At 40.6% G+C, this 16102-nt stretch overlaps 1 protein-coding gene across 17 annotated transcripts in view; it reads left to right on the forward strand.

Moving 5' to 3' along the window:
• The window catches only part of CPVL (carboxypeptidase vitellogenic like), a 205306-nt gene that overhangs the window by 65831 nt on the left and 123373 nt on the right, over positions 1-16102 (forward strand). For all 17 annotated transcript variants that reach the window (XM_065542167.2, XM_074035303.1, XM_065542165.2 and 14 more), the window contains one exon: positions 8877-9055. In XM_065542167.2, coding sequence (XP_065398239.1) covers positions 8887-9055 — 169 coding nt within the window. In that variant the 5' untranslated portion in view covers positions 8877-8886. The remainder of the gene's footprint in view (positions 1-8876; positions 9056-16102) is intronic.

The raw sequence follows: 16102 nt of genomic DNA on the forward strand, positions 1-16102 counted from the left end.
CTGTAGTTCCCTCCTCTTATTATAAGGATACCAGTTTTATTGGATGAAAGCCCTGCCCTCACCCAACTCCAGTATAATCTCATTGTAGCTAATTATTAGGTTGGTGTAAAATTACTTTTAATTAAAAGTAGTGTGGCTCACGCCTGTAATCCCAGCACTTTGGGAGGCCGAGGTGGGCAGATCACGAGGTCAGGAGATCGAGACCATCCTGGCTAACATGGTGAAACCCCATCTCTACTGAAATACAAAACATTAGCCGGAGTGGTAGCACACACCTGTAGTCCCAGCTACTTGGGAGGCTAAGGCAGGGGAATCGTTTGAACCCAGGGGGCAGAGGTTGCAGTGAGCCGAGATTGCGCCAGGGAAATCGCTTGAACCCAGGAGGCAGAGGTCGTAGTGAGCCGAGATTATGCCACTGCACTCCACCCTGGCGACCAAGAGAGACTTGTCTCCAAAAAAAAAGTAATGGCGAAAACCACAATTGCTTTTGCATCAACCTTACTACATGTGCAAAGACCCTGTTTTCAAATAAGGTCATATTCTGAGGTACTAGGAGTTATGACTTCAAAATATCTTCAACTCAGCGCATAATAATCCTTGGACTTACTCTGGGTAGAAAACGGGTGCCATTCTTGTACTTCTTGTCTTTCCCTCAGCCATTATATCTGGTCTATGAGTAAATACTCGTAGATCTGCCTTCAAAATGTAGCTGACCATTTCTCATTACCTTCCCTGCTACTCTTTGACCCCAGCCTTTATAATAGCTCCTGGGTTATAACAGCAACCTCTTATTAGGTATCCTGGTTCCATCCTGATTCTCCTTAAGTCTACTTGTTAGATAGCAACCACAGCAATCATGTCACAGTGTAAATCAGATGATATTCCTCCCTTGCTGTAAACTCTCCAGTGGTCTCCCATTATTGTTAGAATAAAATGCTAACACAGGTGAAGGAAGATAAGACTCTCCGAGCTCTGCTTTATCTCTCCAACCTTATTGTGTACCACTCCCTCCCCTATTGACTGTGCCCACCAACCCACAGTAAGCACCTTGTTTGCACTGCAGAGCCTTTGCACTGTTTCCTCAAGGCCGGCTCCCTGTCATTCTCAGATCATCTACTCGGAGATGTGTTTCCCATTCATTGTTAGCTGAAACACTTGCACCCCATCTGGCAGAGAGCAGAGAAATTTTTTTTCTTTTTTTTTCCTTTTTTTTTTTTTTAATTTTTAATTATTTATTTATTATTATTATTTTTTTTGAGAAAGTCTTACTCTGTTGCCCAGGCTGGAGTGCAGTGGTGCAATCTCAGCTCATGCACCCTCCACCTCCTGGGTTCAAGCGATTCTCCTGCCTCAACCTCATGAGTAGCTGGGATTACAGGTGCGTGCCACCATGCCCGGCTAATTTTTGTATTTTTAGTAGAGACGGGGTTTCTCCATGTTGGCCAGGCTGGTCTTAAACTCTTGACCTCGAGTGATCTGCCTGCCTTGGCCTCCCAAAGTGCTGGAATTACAGGCATCAGTCATTATGCCGGGCCCAGAGAGAGTTTTGTCACCAGTCATGAAGCGAAGCTCTCAGGAAACAAAAGGAGAGAAACAGGAATGAGATAGCTGTCCCTGGGAGGGAAAGGATCAATAACTAATGGGTACCCCTAAATCAGATTTACATAAGAGTCACAATGCAAACAAATGATTTTTCTTCTGCTAATCTGAATTTGGAAAGGAAATTCTTACCTAGAAGAAGAGATCCCAGAGAGCTGATCTTGGTTAAAAAACAAAAATAAAAAAAACAACTCTTAACCTTTTGTTGTTTTTTTATTAGTTGTCCCAGGATCTTATCTGCAGGTCCTGGAACTAGTGGGGTGTCTCAGCCACCCCATGTTGGCTGCCAGAAAGTGTAAGGGGAGAAAAAGAATATCTTTTCCTCATCCATCACAAGGTTCATGGCTGAGACCCCTATAACAAATAAAAAGAAAAAAAAAATAGATTAAATGAAAAAAGTATAAAAGTTGTATTTAATATAAGTTTTCAGTGACACAGAAACCTTTAGAAAACGAAGCCCCAAGGACCCAGGGAAAACCATATGTGTTTAGGGACAGTTGTGCAGAAGTGTAATTGAAGGACAAAAGAATGTGATCTAATAGTAATAAACCGGGGAACTCAGCAAGGCCTATTTGTTCAGATTCTTTTCAACCTCGGTGTGACATTCCTTCCCTCTGGGTACAGGGCAGGACCCCTCCGGAATGAGGGTCTTATGACCTACTTTCAGGGGAAGTAGGTCAGAGAATTCTTTCATGGCCAGCTCTCAGGAGAAAAAGGTGGGAAAGGGTCAGAGAGCAGCCTTCCTGCCTCTGCTGTTTTTTCAATTTCCTGCTGTTTAAAATACTCACTATGCCAAGGTGCCATTATTTTGGGGTATCATGTTCTGAGCCAGGCCTGACACCTCAGTTGCTTGCTTTACCACTTACTAACTGTGAACCTGAGCAAACCACTTAAATTCTCTGAGGATCAGTATCTCGTCTATAAAAAGAGATGACAAGGTCAGGTTGTTTCTAACCCTTACCCACCTGGTTAGAAATAAAAAATATAAAGCAATCAGCACAGTTTCTTGTACATAGTAAGCGTTCAGTAATTGGTAGCTATTAACTGATGTTATTATCATGATAGTGCCTTTAGTCACAGGCATGGCCCTTCTATTTCAAAACTGTTGAAAAACATTTTGGGATAATGTTTACATTTTACTTTCCACCACGTGCCCAGTTAAATTTCCCTTCTGGTTGGAGTGGGATTTCAAGGTAAAGCTCCAGACTGTGGTGTCAGATTATATTATTTTCTCCTCTTCCTGATTTTTCTCATTCTCTCCCTGCCACACACCTCTAGTTTCCTTTTCCTGCACATCCAAGGATATGGTGGCAGAGACAGGGATGACTAATTCGTTAGAGAGATTAGACGCCACCGTCTGATGCCAGAGAGGAACCTCTGAAAAGGAGATAGGCGTGTCTCAGTGCCACTTCAGCAAAAGGTTGCCCTTTACGTTACATGCCATGACTGTGTCCTCCCTGGGAAAAGAGTACTTCAAGAGTGTTGTCCAGGATGTCAACATAGTGAGACTCTGTCCCTTAAATAAATAAATAAACTCCTGGGCTCAAGGGATCCTCCCGCCTTGACCTCCCAAAGTGCCAGGATTACAGGCGTGAGCCAATGTGCCGGGCAATAACTATTTTAATTGCAGCTACAATGGTTATTATATGAAAGATATGTATCCTTTGACTGGAGTAATCGATAGTGTAAAGTGGGGAAGTGGAAATGAGTGAAGGGGAGAACCTAAGACTGGTTTAAATACCTGCTCTTTGTTTCTTTGTCCTCATCCTGCAGGTTTTGTTTTTGATTCGTTTTTCTTTGGCAAAACACACACCTCCAGTGGCATTTTCAGGTTTCTTTTGTTGAGGTCTTGCAAGTCTGATTATGTTACTGGTTGATCAGGTAGGGGAGAACTGGCCAGGATTTTCCCTTTTTGTCTCTTCTGCTGGTCAGGTAGATTGGAATTAGAGTGTGAGCTAATGGAAAATAGCGTCTAGCTCATTTCACCAATAATGAAGATGAGCCCAGTGTGTGCAGGTAAATGTTTAACAATCGGCTGTCTGAGAAAAAGAAGCCCTGATTTCTGGTGTTTGCTGGTTACTGTGGTATAAATACTCCTACCATAGTTTATTTCAGGCTACCAACAGGATTACTGAACACATAGTTGGAAAAAGATGCCCAGAAGCAAACCATCATATGTATAAGCTGTCTACCACACAGATACAAAAATCATAACTCTAGATCACAGGTAATAGTAAAATGTAGTAAAATCATTAAGAAATGATAAGTTTGAGTACTTTGAACTTATGTTTTAAAATGTAACTTCTTCAATGACAGTTTAATTGTTAACGGTGGCTCTGTTGAACAACTGACTCTCAGTATTCCTGAAAATTTAACCATCAGGTCTCTTGCGCTGGCTCTAGCACATCAGGTGGGACCCAGAGAAGTTACTATCTTACACAAGGTCCTCGGATGAGTCACGGCAGGACCTGGATTATTACAGAGTTGTTTCTAAAAACCAGACTTCTCTAGACAGATTTACTTATCAGTGTTTCTTTTTATTCATTTGTTTATTTCTTTACTACATCCTTTAACAATCCATAAAAGGGATTTAGGACTATTACAGGCTGTTATTATCTACTGAGACAGTAAGAGTCAGAATATTTGGATATATCTGGAACAAAGGTGGGAGAGTGGGCCGGGGGCAATGGCTTACGCCTGTAATCCCAGCACTTTGGGAGGCCGAGGCGGTTGGATCACCTGAGGTCAGGAACCTGAGGTCAGCTTGGTCAACGTAGTGAAACCCCGTCTCTACTAAAAATAAAGAAATTAGCTGGGTGTGGTGGTGGGTGCCTGTCATCCCAGCTACTTGGGGGGCTGAGGCAAGAGAATCCTTTGAACCCAGGAGGTGGAGGTTGTAGTGAGCTGAGTTCGCACCACTGCACTCCAGTCTGGGTGACAGAGCGAGACTCTATCTCAAAAAGGAAAAAAAAAAAAAAAAGATGGGAGAGTAGAAAGCAGATGAGATTTAGAGCTATAAGTAAATTCTCGCTTTCAGTCTTGGCCTTGTCATCTTGATCAAGTCAGTTACTCCCTGGTATAAGTTTTCTAATCTGAAGATGCAGGAATTGGACCACATGAACATTTAATATCTTGTAAGTCTAAAATGTGGTTCCTTATTTAGTTTCATCAATTCAGTAATATTTGCTTAGTACCAACTATATGCACTCTCATTATGAACTGTACTCCAGGCAGAATGAATTACAGATATGATAATAAATATTATTATAGCATCTCACATTTATGCAGAGCCTTCTGATTTACCGAAGAGAAAATTTACTGTGAGTCTCTGGGATTCTGTGGCTTTAGGAGATCAGGACACATCTTAACAGAATGTTAGAGAAAGAAAAAGCTATTCTAGAAGTGCAAATAGAACCTTATTCCTAGGAAACAGAAGAGGTCATACCCAGGTAGTAATAAGGAATAAGGAATAAGCACTTTTTCTGTCATGTCTAGCAGTTGCTTCACTTTGTTTTTTTAAAGAAGCAACAAAATTATTTTTTTCTGAGTACAAAATTTTTGTAGAAAATTTAGAAATTATTAAGAAGTATTAAATAAGGAAAAAAACATATATCCAATCTAATATTCTGCTTTTCTTTACCTAATAATATTATATTTTTCAAAACATTCTTAGTAGAATCATTTTAATTGCTGTATGTATAATAATTTTATCTTTTTGGTGTATAGTAACTTACTTATCTGATGTCTTATTGTTGGAAATTTTATTTATTGACAATTTTTTTTATTCTAAAGAACACTGTGGATAAATAGCTTTGTTCCATATCAAAAATTATATATTGGACACATGATTTTCAACTGTAATATTTAAGGTTTAGTAAGACAGTTTTAGCAAATTATATACTTTTGACCTTTAGATTCTTTGATTCTATCAATATTGTATTGTGTTTACCTAGATTTTGTTCTGTTTCTAAACATTTATTAAGAAGAACATTTTGTTGGAATTCTTCAATATGATATGTTTGAACTGGAAATAGCACCACTGTTTTCATATTATTTCAAGTAGGTATGATAAAGTGTAGGGTTAACAGTTTTCTTTTTCAACTTTCTGTGGGAGATATCCTCTATCTAGTATCAGGTTTCTTGGTTTAGAAATTGCTCAATAAATATTCAATAAATAAAAAGATTCATGCTAATTTAGGATAAGCAAAAACACACGAGAGGGTGTTTAAAAAACCCACTTCTCCATTTATGATAATAGCTTTCATTCTCACAAGGAGAGATAACAGCTAAGCACAGTTCAGGAATTCTGACTGTTGAATGAGAACTGTGAAATGAAATATGTCGGCGCTTTAATTCACCTACATGGGAAACCATGACTCAGATAGTTATTTGATTAAATGTTAATGAGATCTACTAAATTGACCCAGTTCTTACTTTTATGTATTAGATTTATATCAATTAAAACAGGACCAGTTTTACCTCTTTTCATTCTTTAACATCTTTGAGTCAACATCTGCTTACAAGGGAAGTGCTGTAACTACCCTGGTTATTTAAATATTAATGGCTTCCATTAAAGGGGGCTGGGGATTGGCAGCAGGAAGATTGAGAAATTAGACGGCATGATTGGTTTCTTGTTTCTGTCCCCAGGAAAAAAAAAAAACAAAAAACAAAAAAACCTCCCACTGGAAGAGCTTCTTCCATTATTTTTTTAATATTGCATATATATATATATTTTTCTGAACCAGTTAGAGAGTAAGATTGTTGATTTCAGGCATCCCTTGAAAGTAGCTATGCTATAAAAGCATCAGTGTAAACAAGTTCACATAATTTTAAAAAATGTTTTAACATTGCCATAGAGGTCATTACCCTGGGGCTTCTTGGGAACCTAATTTCAGTTCCTAAATTCATTTTGTTGTTTATTATAGTCAGTAATAGGCAAAAGCATTTTTTAGCTCCATACTGGATTCGGCTGGTCTTATTTACATTAAGTGTGGAGAACTCTAGTAAGTTAACCCTGAGAGACATGACAAGGGTTATATATTCAATCATGTTATAATTATAAACCTTTATCTTACTGGGGAAATGTGCCTGAAAAGCTTTTAAAATTTGCTATAATCAATATTTTCATGTTATGCCAAATTGGGTTGTAATAAGCATGTGGTTAAAAGATTTTTACACATTTTGTATTTTTAAGATGTTCTAATGGCTTGGCATTTTAAAGCACTGAACCAAAGCAGGCATTGTATTTGCATAATTATGTATCTCTTTTTGCATCCAGAAATGTGTGTGGAGTACTCATTCATTTCGTGTATTTGATTTAGAATTTACAGCTAAGAACATAGATCATGCTTAAATAGCAGGAGTGCAGAGTCATGTAACGGCCCTGGTGTGCTTGTCGTAATTCCCTACTTTGCAAGGTCAGGATTAGAGCGAGACAAGAGAGGCACTGCCTCAGGTGTAAAACTTAATAAAGTGTCAAAAAAAACTCAAGATCAGTGATATTTTAAGGTAATAGTTAAAAAACTATATAATACAGAGAAAAATTAATGATAACAAAAATGGTCAACATTTTAGATCAAGATGAGCTCTGACCCTACATCTGTACCTCCCTCATTTCTCCCTAGTCCTGGCCTTGAGTGGGGTCAAGTCCTGGTTTCTCTACTTTCATGTCCTTGCATGAGACACTCTTTTGATTCAAGTTTTCCTTATCTGAATTTGGTGATAATAATCCTCACTCTCCTGGTGACAAGGATTTTTTTCCTTGGCCAAATTTTAGTCAGGCTTCTGAATCTTCTGCTTGGCCCATTTGTGCACTTCCTTGTAAAATCCAGTTTTAGCAAAGGACACTGGTAAGTCGTTTTACCAAGAACCACCAGCATCAACATCCGATCACCTCAACATTTGACCAGGTTTCTCATCCTGCACCATCCCCCAGGTGATGTCTGATCACCCTGGCCTGTCTTCAGCGAGAATCCTATTAGGTTTAGCCAGATCAACCTTACCCCAAGGCTTCCTTTGAGTAATTTTCCATCCACTGACCCCCACACTGCTCCTTAGCTATAAATTCCCACTGGCCCATGCTGCATTTGGAGTTGAGCCCAATCTCTCTCCCTTGCTGCAAGACTCTGTTGACTGCAAGGTCCCTGTGCCTATCATTATCCTAATAAAGTCTTTGTCTGCGTGCTTTAACAAATACCATTCATTTTTTTCTAACACTGGTGAAATTAGGAGATTCAAATCAGCTACAAATACATGGGAAAGCCCACTATATGTATAATTTACATATTGATGTACAAGTAAATCATTATACAATTTTATGCCATTACTATTATCATCTCAGATGAATATTCTAAGCAAACATCAGATTTGAAGATCTTTGGAAAGCTTTGTGCTAATGGTTTGGGGCCTAATGTCTTTACTTATCAGCTAGCAATAAGGGGAGGGACCTAAGGGTAGTTGTAGGACCCCCTCCCCCTTTCTTTCTTCCTTCCTGTTTTTGTTTTTGTTATTGTTGTTCTTTGATACAAACGGGGGGCTTATAAGAGATAGAGAACATAAGCAGAAATCCATTGCTTCTTTGAAATTTCCCTGCAAGGTGTGCAAGGATGCCTGAGGTCTCACCTTTGCTTAAGCTGTTTCCACCCACCCGTGATGCCTTTCCCATTTCTCCCACCTGTCTGAGAACCATTCACCTTTTGTCCACATCCAACTTGGGTAAGGCCTTTCTATGATCTTTCGACCTGAAATATGCTCTCAATCCTCTGCCCTTCTGTGGTGACATAGTGATTTCTAACACCCATTTATGGTCAGTTACAGAGTTCTTGTTGTTCTGAGGCTTTACTGAATCCTTCATTGAATTTACTTTCCAAACTGCATTTTAGAAAATGTCAGTGGTTCACTCCTATAATCCCAGCACTTTGGGAGGCTGAGATGGGAGGATTGCTTGAGCCCAGGAGGTCAAGGCAGCAGTGAGCCGCGATTGTGCTACTGCACTCTAGCTTGAGCAACAGAGCAAGACTCTGTTAAAAAAAAAAAAAAAAATCAGTAATTTAAAAATTACTGACATTGTAAATCCCTTGAAGGATCTCCCATTAGCCTGTGAATTTAAGGGTAAGCAGGGATTGGGTGTGCTTATTTATGGTGCTATCCAAGGTCCTTGCAGAGGGCCTTTACACACAATAATGTTTTTAAGTGAATAAATGAATTTCTTGCATGTAAAAGGGCCAGGTAAATATTTACTCTTTTGATTCATTTTTGGAATGCTGTTTTTATCCTAGACCCTGAGAGATGGTTGGCGCCATGTGGAAGGTGATTGTTTCGCTGGTCCTGTTGGCGCCTGGCCCCTGTGATGGGCTGTTTCGCTCCCTATACAGAAGTGTTTCCATGCCACCTAAGGGAGACTCAGGACAGCCGTTGTTTCTCACCCCTTACATTGAAGCTGGGAAGATCCAAAAAGGTAAGTAAGTTTAATTAAATCAGAGAACCACTGGCATGAATTCAACAGTTTTTCTTTTTTTTTTGAGACGAAGTCTCACTCTGTCACTAGGCTGGAGGGCAGTGGTGTGATCTCGGCTCACTGCAACCTCTGCCTCCCAGGTTCAAGCAATTCTCCTGCCTCAGCCTCCCAAGTAGCTGGGATTGTAGACGCACGCTACCATGCCCAGCTAATTTTTGTATTTTTAGTAGAGATGGGGTTTCACCATATTGGCCAGGATGGTCTCGATCTCTTGACCTCATGATTTGCCCACCTCGGCCTCCCAAAGTGCTGGGATTACAGTTGTGAGCCACTGCACCTGGCCAATAGTTTTTCTTAAAACAACCCATAGGATGCAAAATGTATTTCAGTATTTTTACTCAGTTGTTTTATTTCAAATATATATGTTTGTTTGTTTGTTTGAGACAGAGTCTTTCTCTGTCACCCAGGCTGGAGTACAGTGGTGCATTCTCTGCTTACTACAACCTCTGCCTCCCGGGCTCAAGTGATTCTCCTGCCTCAGCCTCCCGAGTTGCTGGGATTACAGGTGCCTACCACCATGCCTGGCTAATTTTTGTATTTTTAGTAGAGACGGGGTTTCACCATGTTGGCCAGGCTAGTTTTGAACTCCTAACCTTTGGTGATCCGCCCTCCTCAGCCTTCAGAAGTGCTGGGATTACAGGCATGAGCCACCGCACCTGGCCTATTTCAAATATTAATGACTTGATGTCATATGTTATCTGAGTTTTTAGCTAAAATGAGAATTAGCCAGGGCTGAATTACCTGCATGGTTGAGTTGCAGCATTTTATTTATAAGACTAGTAGAGTGCCTGTCCCCCAGTGAGCACTTAATGCTAATACTATCCTTAAAACTTACTATGAGTCAATCACTGGTTCCAAGCTTTCTGCATGAACTTATTTAAACATGTCAACATCCCAGGGAGGTGGACCCATTTTATACATGTGAAACCAACACAGAAAGAGATTGAGCTACTAGCCAGAGTTCACGCAGATACCAGCTGGTGTGTAGGCTTCATACTCAGACAGCCTCACTACAGCCTCCCTGCTGTGCCCCCTTATCCAGCAAGTCTAGGCCTTAGTTTTCTCATTAAGATAAGATGGAGATTTAACAACTTACCCAACTTGCAGAGATATTATGAAAATCCAACGAGATAAGGCACATGAAAATTTTTTGTACTCTATAAATTGTTCTCCAAATATGAGTGTTTGCAAATGGCTTTATTTAGAGATTGTGGGTTTTTCTATTGTTATTACTAATAGGAAAATATATATCACGTAGTGTTATCAGAGACTAAAATTTATGACCTGCATCTGCTCTTTTTTTTTTTTTTTGAGACGGAATCTTGCTCTGTTGCCAGGCTGGAGTGCAGTGGCGCAGCCTCGACTCACTGCACCCTCCGCCTCCTGGGTTCAAGCAATTCTCTTGCCTCAGCCTCCTGAGTAGCTGGAATTACAGGTGTGCGCTACCACGCTTGGCTAATTTTTATATTTTTAGTAGAGATGGGATTTCACCTTGTTGGCCAAGCTTGTCTCGGACTCCTAACCTCAAGTCATCCGCCTGCCTCAGCCTCCCAAAGTGCTGGGATTATAGGCGTGAGCCACCGCCTCTGGCCCTGTATCTGCTCTTAATGCTGCTTTGTTCTTAATCACTGTGCAGGTAAATGATTTCAACTTTCTGAACTTCAGCAGGTTCCTGAGCTATAAAATAGTAGACAGGTAGCTATTCTGAGGAGCTGTTTGCAAAGAGCAGCAGAGAAATGGCATAGTGGCTGGAGGGAGCACTGGGGTCCAGGAAGGGTCTTCAACAGAATAGGAGAGAATGTTTGTTTGCTGATTGAAATAATGAGTGGGGAGTTGGTTTGGTTTGGGGAACCATTGTTGGAGACTGTGTTTAAGAAGGTGAGAGACAGGGATCTGGCACACGGGAGCCCCAAGTTTGTCCCTTGTCACAGGTGGAAAGGCAGAGATGGTGCCTGTGAAGCTGGCAGCTTGGCAGATGTGATGGGAACGAAGAACAACACTGGAAATTTTACACAAATGGTCATTTTAAAGATCAAAAGCAAATCTAAATACTCTACAAAGAAGTTTAAAATAAAGCAAATTTTATTCATTCGAAGTATTCTCACAGCCAATAGGATGTCATTGTTTTTTGGTTTTCGTTTTACACGAAGACATTCTTACATTTTAAGGGTATGTGTAAGTGCTGTTCATATGTCTTTTTCTGAAATACACATTGGCTTCAAGTTTCACCATCTCTTTTCTAAGGAAAGATGAAAAACTTTGATATTTTAGTGTATTTTAAAAAGGACTGATTTTTACCTCGCATAGAGAAGTCATGGGAAGATGGCTGCCCCACTGTATGGGCTGATACAGATGCGTGTGAAGAGGCAAAGTATCATTGACTCAAACCCTCCAAATTGGATTACATGTACGTATTTCAGCTTCCTCAACAAGTGGATTCTGATGGCTTAGATTTATGTTCATTAACAGTAAATCAAAGCAAACCATTTATTGTAGGATTGAAAAGGAGTTAAGTAATTGTTATAACCAAATTCTACCAATCCACATATGAGGAAATTGAGACTGAAATACTTTACCTGAGTTGCCCAACGGGATGTGTGCAATAGAGTTGGGTAGCAGAGATGGGTTTAGGACCCAAATCTTCTGACTTCTACTCTGTGATTTGCCTACTATAATTTAGTTCTGTTTGTTTCACAAGCTTCTAAAGTGTTCTTCTAAAGTGACCGGATGCATACACACAAAACAATTAAGGAATTGGGTAGTGCATACTAACGTACTAAAGTATTACATTTGAAGTAAGTGCACTGGAGATTCGGAGAAGGAACATATGCCTGTTGGTTGGCATAATCTAGGGAGAAAATACTAAAGCTATAGTAGTTGTAGTAAAAATAATAAGTAGCTAACATTTAGTCATTATATCCCTAGTACCTAGCATAGTACCTATACATGTATGTATAAATATGTATGGAATTTAAATTTGGGTACCAACCATGTGCCAGGCATTGTGCTTTACATCCATTAGCTCATTTAGTTCTCAGAGCAACCCTAATGAAAAATCCATATGCATTGTTCCCATTTTACAAATGAGAACACTGAGGCCCAGAAAAATCAAATATCTTGCCTAGGGCCATAAAACTAGTAAGTGGCAGAGCTGGAATTAAAACCTGTACTGGCTAACCCCAGGGCCCGTGGTATGAACCACTGTGGTATATGAGCAGCTCTGAATTAAACCCTATACTGGCCAACCCCGGAGCCCATGGTATGAACCACTGTGCTGTATGACCAGCTATGGACTTCAGAGTGTTGGGTAAGATTGATGTAAATAGCGAAAGGTCTGTGCATACCAAAGGAGAGAAGCAGCTTAAACAAAGGCATTAAGTGAAAGTGACCGTGGTGTATCTGTATCATACATCTGGTGGAACCAAGTAAAAAGAATACAGAGAAATCCATCTGAGAGACTGTTGACATCCCTTCTGTTCCTGTCTTTCTTGCCTATAAGCATTCCTCAGTTATGGGTACTAGTAGCAGCCGAGAAAGATTCCAAGGGAAGTAGTTTTATCTTCCACCCTCTATATCAAGATTGGTAGATCTTCATCTGATGATTGACAACATTTAAAATAGTAAATCTGTGTATAATATCACTTCCTGAAGTTACGCTACACAGTCAGATTCTTTGAACAGAATTTTAAGTGGCTGATTCAAAATCTGTTACATCTGGGTATTCAAATGTAGCCCTGACAACATAATTAAGGATAATTTTATTCATCCGCTTTGCTGAAAGTTCAGGAAGCTCTGGACAGATGGTCAGCTCACTCCCCTAAATCCCTTTTGTTTATCGAGTCTGTCAAAACCCTAGGAATGTGAGTCTTATTATTGCAATGGAACATTTTCGAGATAAACAGTAGCTCACCAAAAAAACAAGGGAAATTTTTATTTTTCAAATCCCCAATTAACTGGCTTAGTTTTGTGTAATTGTAATTGCATGTTTACTTTCTCTGAAGCTAGAATAAATCTTTACTCCCTGAAACAAACTGAACGTAGGAGGCACATTTTAGCTTGTTTATAAACACTGCATTTTCACACTTTAAAGACTATTTTACTAGTAGGTCCTAATTTATTGTTACTTATGATCTGGTATTGTGTGTCCACACTGCTGATAACTTGAGTGTTTGTGAATCTGACATGCATGCTGATTAGCTGGTTCAAGCCCTTTGTTGGTCACACTCCAATGTTTTTGAAAGTGTTAATATCACAAACACTGGTAGCAGCAGTAAAAAACAAGGAGGAAGTAAAATCACTTCAAAGAGAACCTTTTCCTTTTTAAAACTATTCTAAACATTTGGATTGTGAGTCATGGTGCCGGAAAGATAGAAACTCCTCCACCTTGGGAGTTTGTTTGTTTTCCACATTACAGTGATAGGATGCACAGGACATTTGAAAATATAAAAAGTCATTTTAGTTGATGAAATTTTTTATTATTTTACTGGGATTTAGTTAGTGGAAATTTAAAATTTGAAACAGAGGCCGGGCGTGGTGGCTCAAGCCTGTAATCCCAGCACTTTGGGAGGCCGAGACGGGCGGATCACGAGGTCACGAGATCGAGACCATCTTGGCTAACACTGTGAAATCCTGTCTCTACTAAAAAATACAAAAAACTAGCCGGGCGTGGTGGCGGGCGCCTGTAGTCCCAGCTACTCCGGAGGCTGAGGCAGGAGAATGGCGTAAACCGGGGAGGCGGAGCTTGCAGTGAGCCGAGATCCGACCACTGCACTCCAGCCTGGGCAACTGAGCAAGACTCTGTCTCAAAAAAAAAAAAAAAAAAATTTGAAACAGGGCAAAACTTTTTTTATGGGCTAGAGAAAAGTTCTAAATTTCTTTAGCTCTCTTAACAAGGTCTGCCTTAGGAGGTTTTTATAGAAACGAGCTAGTCTTAGTGCATTGTCAGTGGGGCTTGTTTTAGTTCATTCATTTGTTGACTCGTTCATCCATTCATTTGTTAACATTCATTCATTAAAAAGTATTTATTGAATGTCTTAGGGGTGTAAATCAGCATGCCAAGTCCCAAGGTATGCAAAGTTAAAGAAGACAAATTCCCCACCTCCCAACCTCCTGACCTAGGAGGGAAGGTCTGAAATATACGCAAGTACAAGGTAGCAGAGAAGCTACTTTGGCATCCTCGGGAAGGGAGGGATGGGTGAACATCTGAATCATTTGAGAGCAGTCCATGGACCCTGTGGGGTGCTGGTCTTGGGAGAGATAAATTGATTCAATCATCCTCTCCTCTGTTCCATTCCCTCCAGCTCCTTTCTATTATATATTTTCTCTTTTTCTCATTATACTTGGACCTTTCTCACTTTTTTCTGTCTTCTTTCTCAAATCCTCTTCTTCCCATTTACCTCTCTGTGGTCCACATCTCACTCATTTCCGATCCACAGTTTTTACTTCTCTCCTCTCCTTTTTTGCGGGGGGTGGGGAGGGGGCTAGTATCTCTGTATGATTTTGAGAAGATTAATAGTTCTGCTAAAAATATTTCAAAAGCATTTTAAAAGCTGCCCAGCCCTGGGGGGTGATCTTTCTGTAGGCTAATTAAGAGTGGAAGTGAAGAAGGGGAGAAGAAAAAAGACAGATGGTGGGAAGAGTGGGAGGGGAGGAGCGGCAAAAACTACTTTCCCCGAACACCTCCCTTTTCTTTCTCATAAGATCCTCCCCTCTCTCTTTTTCTTTTGCTTTTTTTTTTTTCTGATGGAGGAGGGATAGACCTCATTGGGAACAGAATGGGAAGACCTACAGAGGTTGCATTAAGCAGACTTCCCTGGGAGCACCAGGCTGAGCCAGAAAAGGGAAATTCTTCTAGACTTCACTTGGAGTGGCCAAAGGCTAATTATAACTTTTGCTTCCAGTTGACTGAACCCTTATTTTATATGTAGTGCTAGGCTAAGGGTTCGTATGCATTTTTGTTGTTTGATCCTCACAGAAAGCCCGGGGTAGCAGAATCAGTATTTACATTTTGCATAAAAGGAAAGAGGCTCAGAGAGATGGAGCAACTTGCTGGGGAGTCCTAATCTAGTTAGGATTCCAAACCCAGCTCTGTCAGGCTAGGAAACCCATGCTCTCCTATTGTGTTGGCCTAACAGGACCCTCAAGGACCACCTATTGAGACCTTTCCTTTGTCGCCACGACCTCCTCTGCTCAGAGGTGCTCCCTGTTCCTAATCAGCAGGTGCATTTCACAGATAGCAACAGTAATTCTGCTCCCTACCTGCCAGCTTCTTTCTATAGGTTTTACATGTGGGGCTCTTTTAATCCAGGTGGCCCACGGGCAGTCCATCTTCCACAGAGGAGAAACTGAAGTACAGGGAGGTTAAATAAGAGGGTCACCAGCTGGTCGATAGGAGTGCTAGGATCAGCAAAGGAACCGTGTGGTCTAGATGAGAGGTTTTCCTTTTGAGAAGCATGCCTATATATATGTTTGTGTTTGAGACAGGGTCTTGCTGTGTCATCCAGGCTGGAGTACAGTGGCATGATCACTTGACCTCCTGGGCTCAAGTGATCCTCCCACCTCAGCCTCCCAAGTTGCTGGGACTACAAGCACTGCCACCATGCTCGGCTAAGAGGCATGCCTCTTTTAAAAGAGGAGCTAGTGGTCCCAAAACAGCAGTGTGCTGGTAAAAGTTTAGCAACCAGCCCTTGGAGTCAGGACCCTGACTTATAGCATCTATTCCCTTGAGTGTAAATATTGTCACCTTGGCTTATTTTATCCTATCAATGTTGTCTCTGAATGCTGAGCTGGGAAGAGATGCTAACAATTAGCCCTCCAGAGTCTAAGGACTCCACCTACCACCAAAGGCATCTTTAGTTGATGGCATGTGAGGAGTCAAGCTTCCTAAGCTACTAACCAGTCTCCAACTTAATATGGCTCAGACCTACATCGCTTTTCTTGCGTGATTAGTTCCTAATGGGGACACATTCTTTGTCACCACTAAAGGAT

Source organism: Macaca fascicularis, chromosome 3 (genome assembly GCF_037993035.2).
Source record: "Macaca fascicularis isolate 582-1 chromosome 3, T2T-MFA8v1.1".
NCBI lineage: Eukaryota > Metazoa > Chordata > Mammalia > Primates > Cercopithecidae > Macaca > Macaca fascicularis.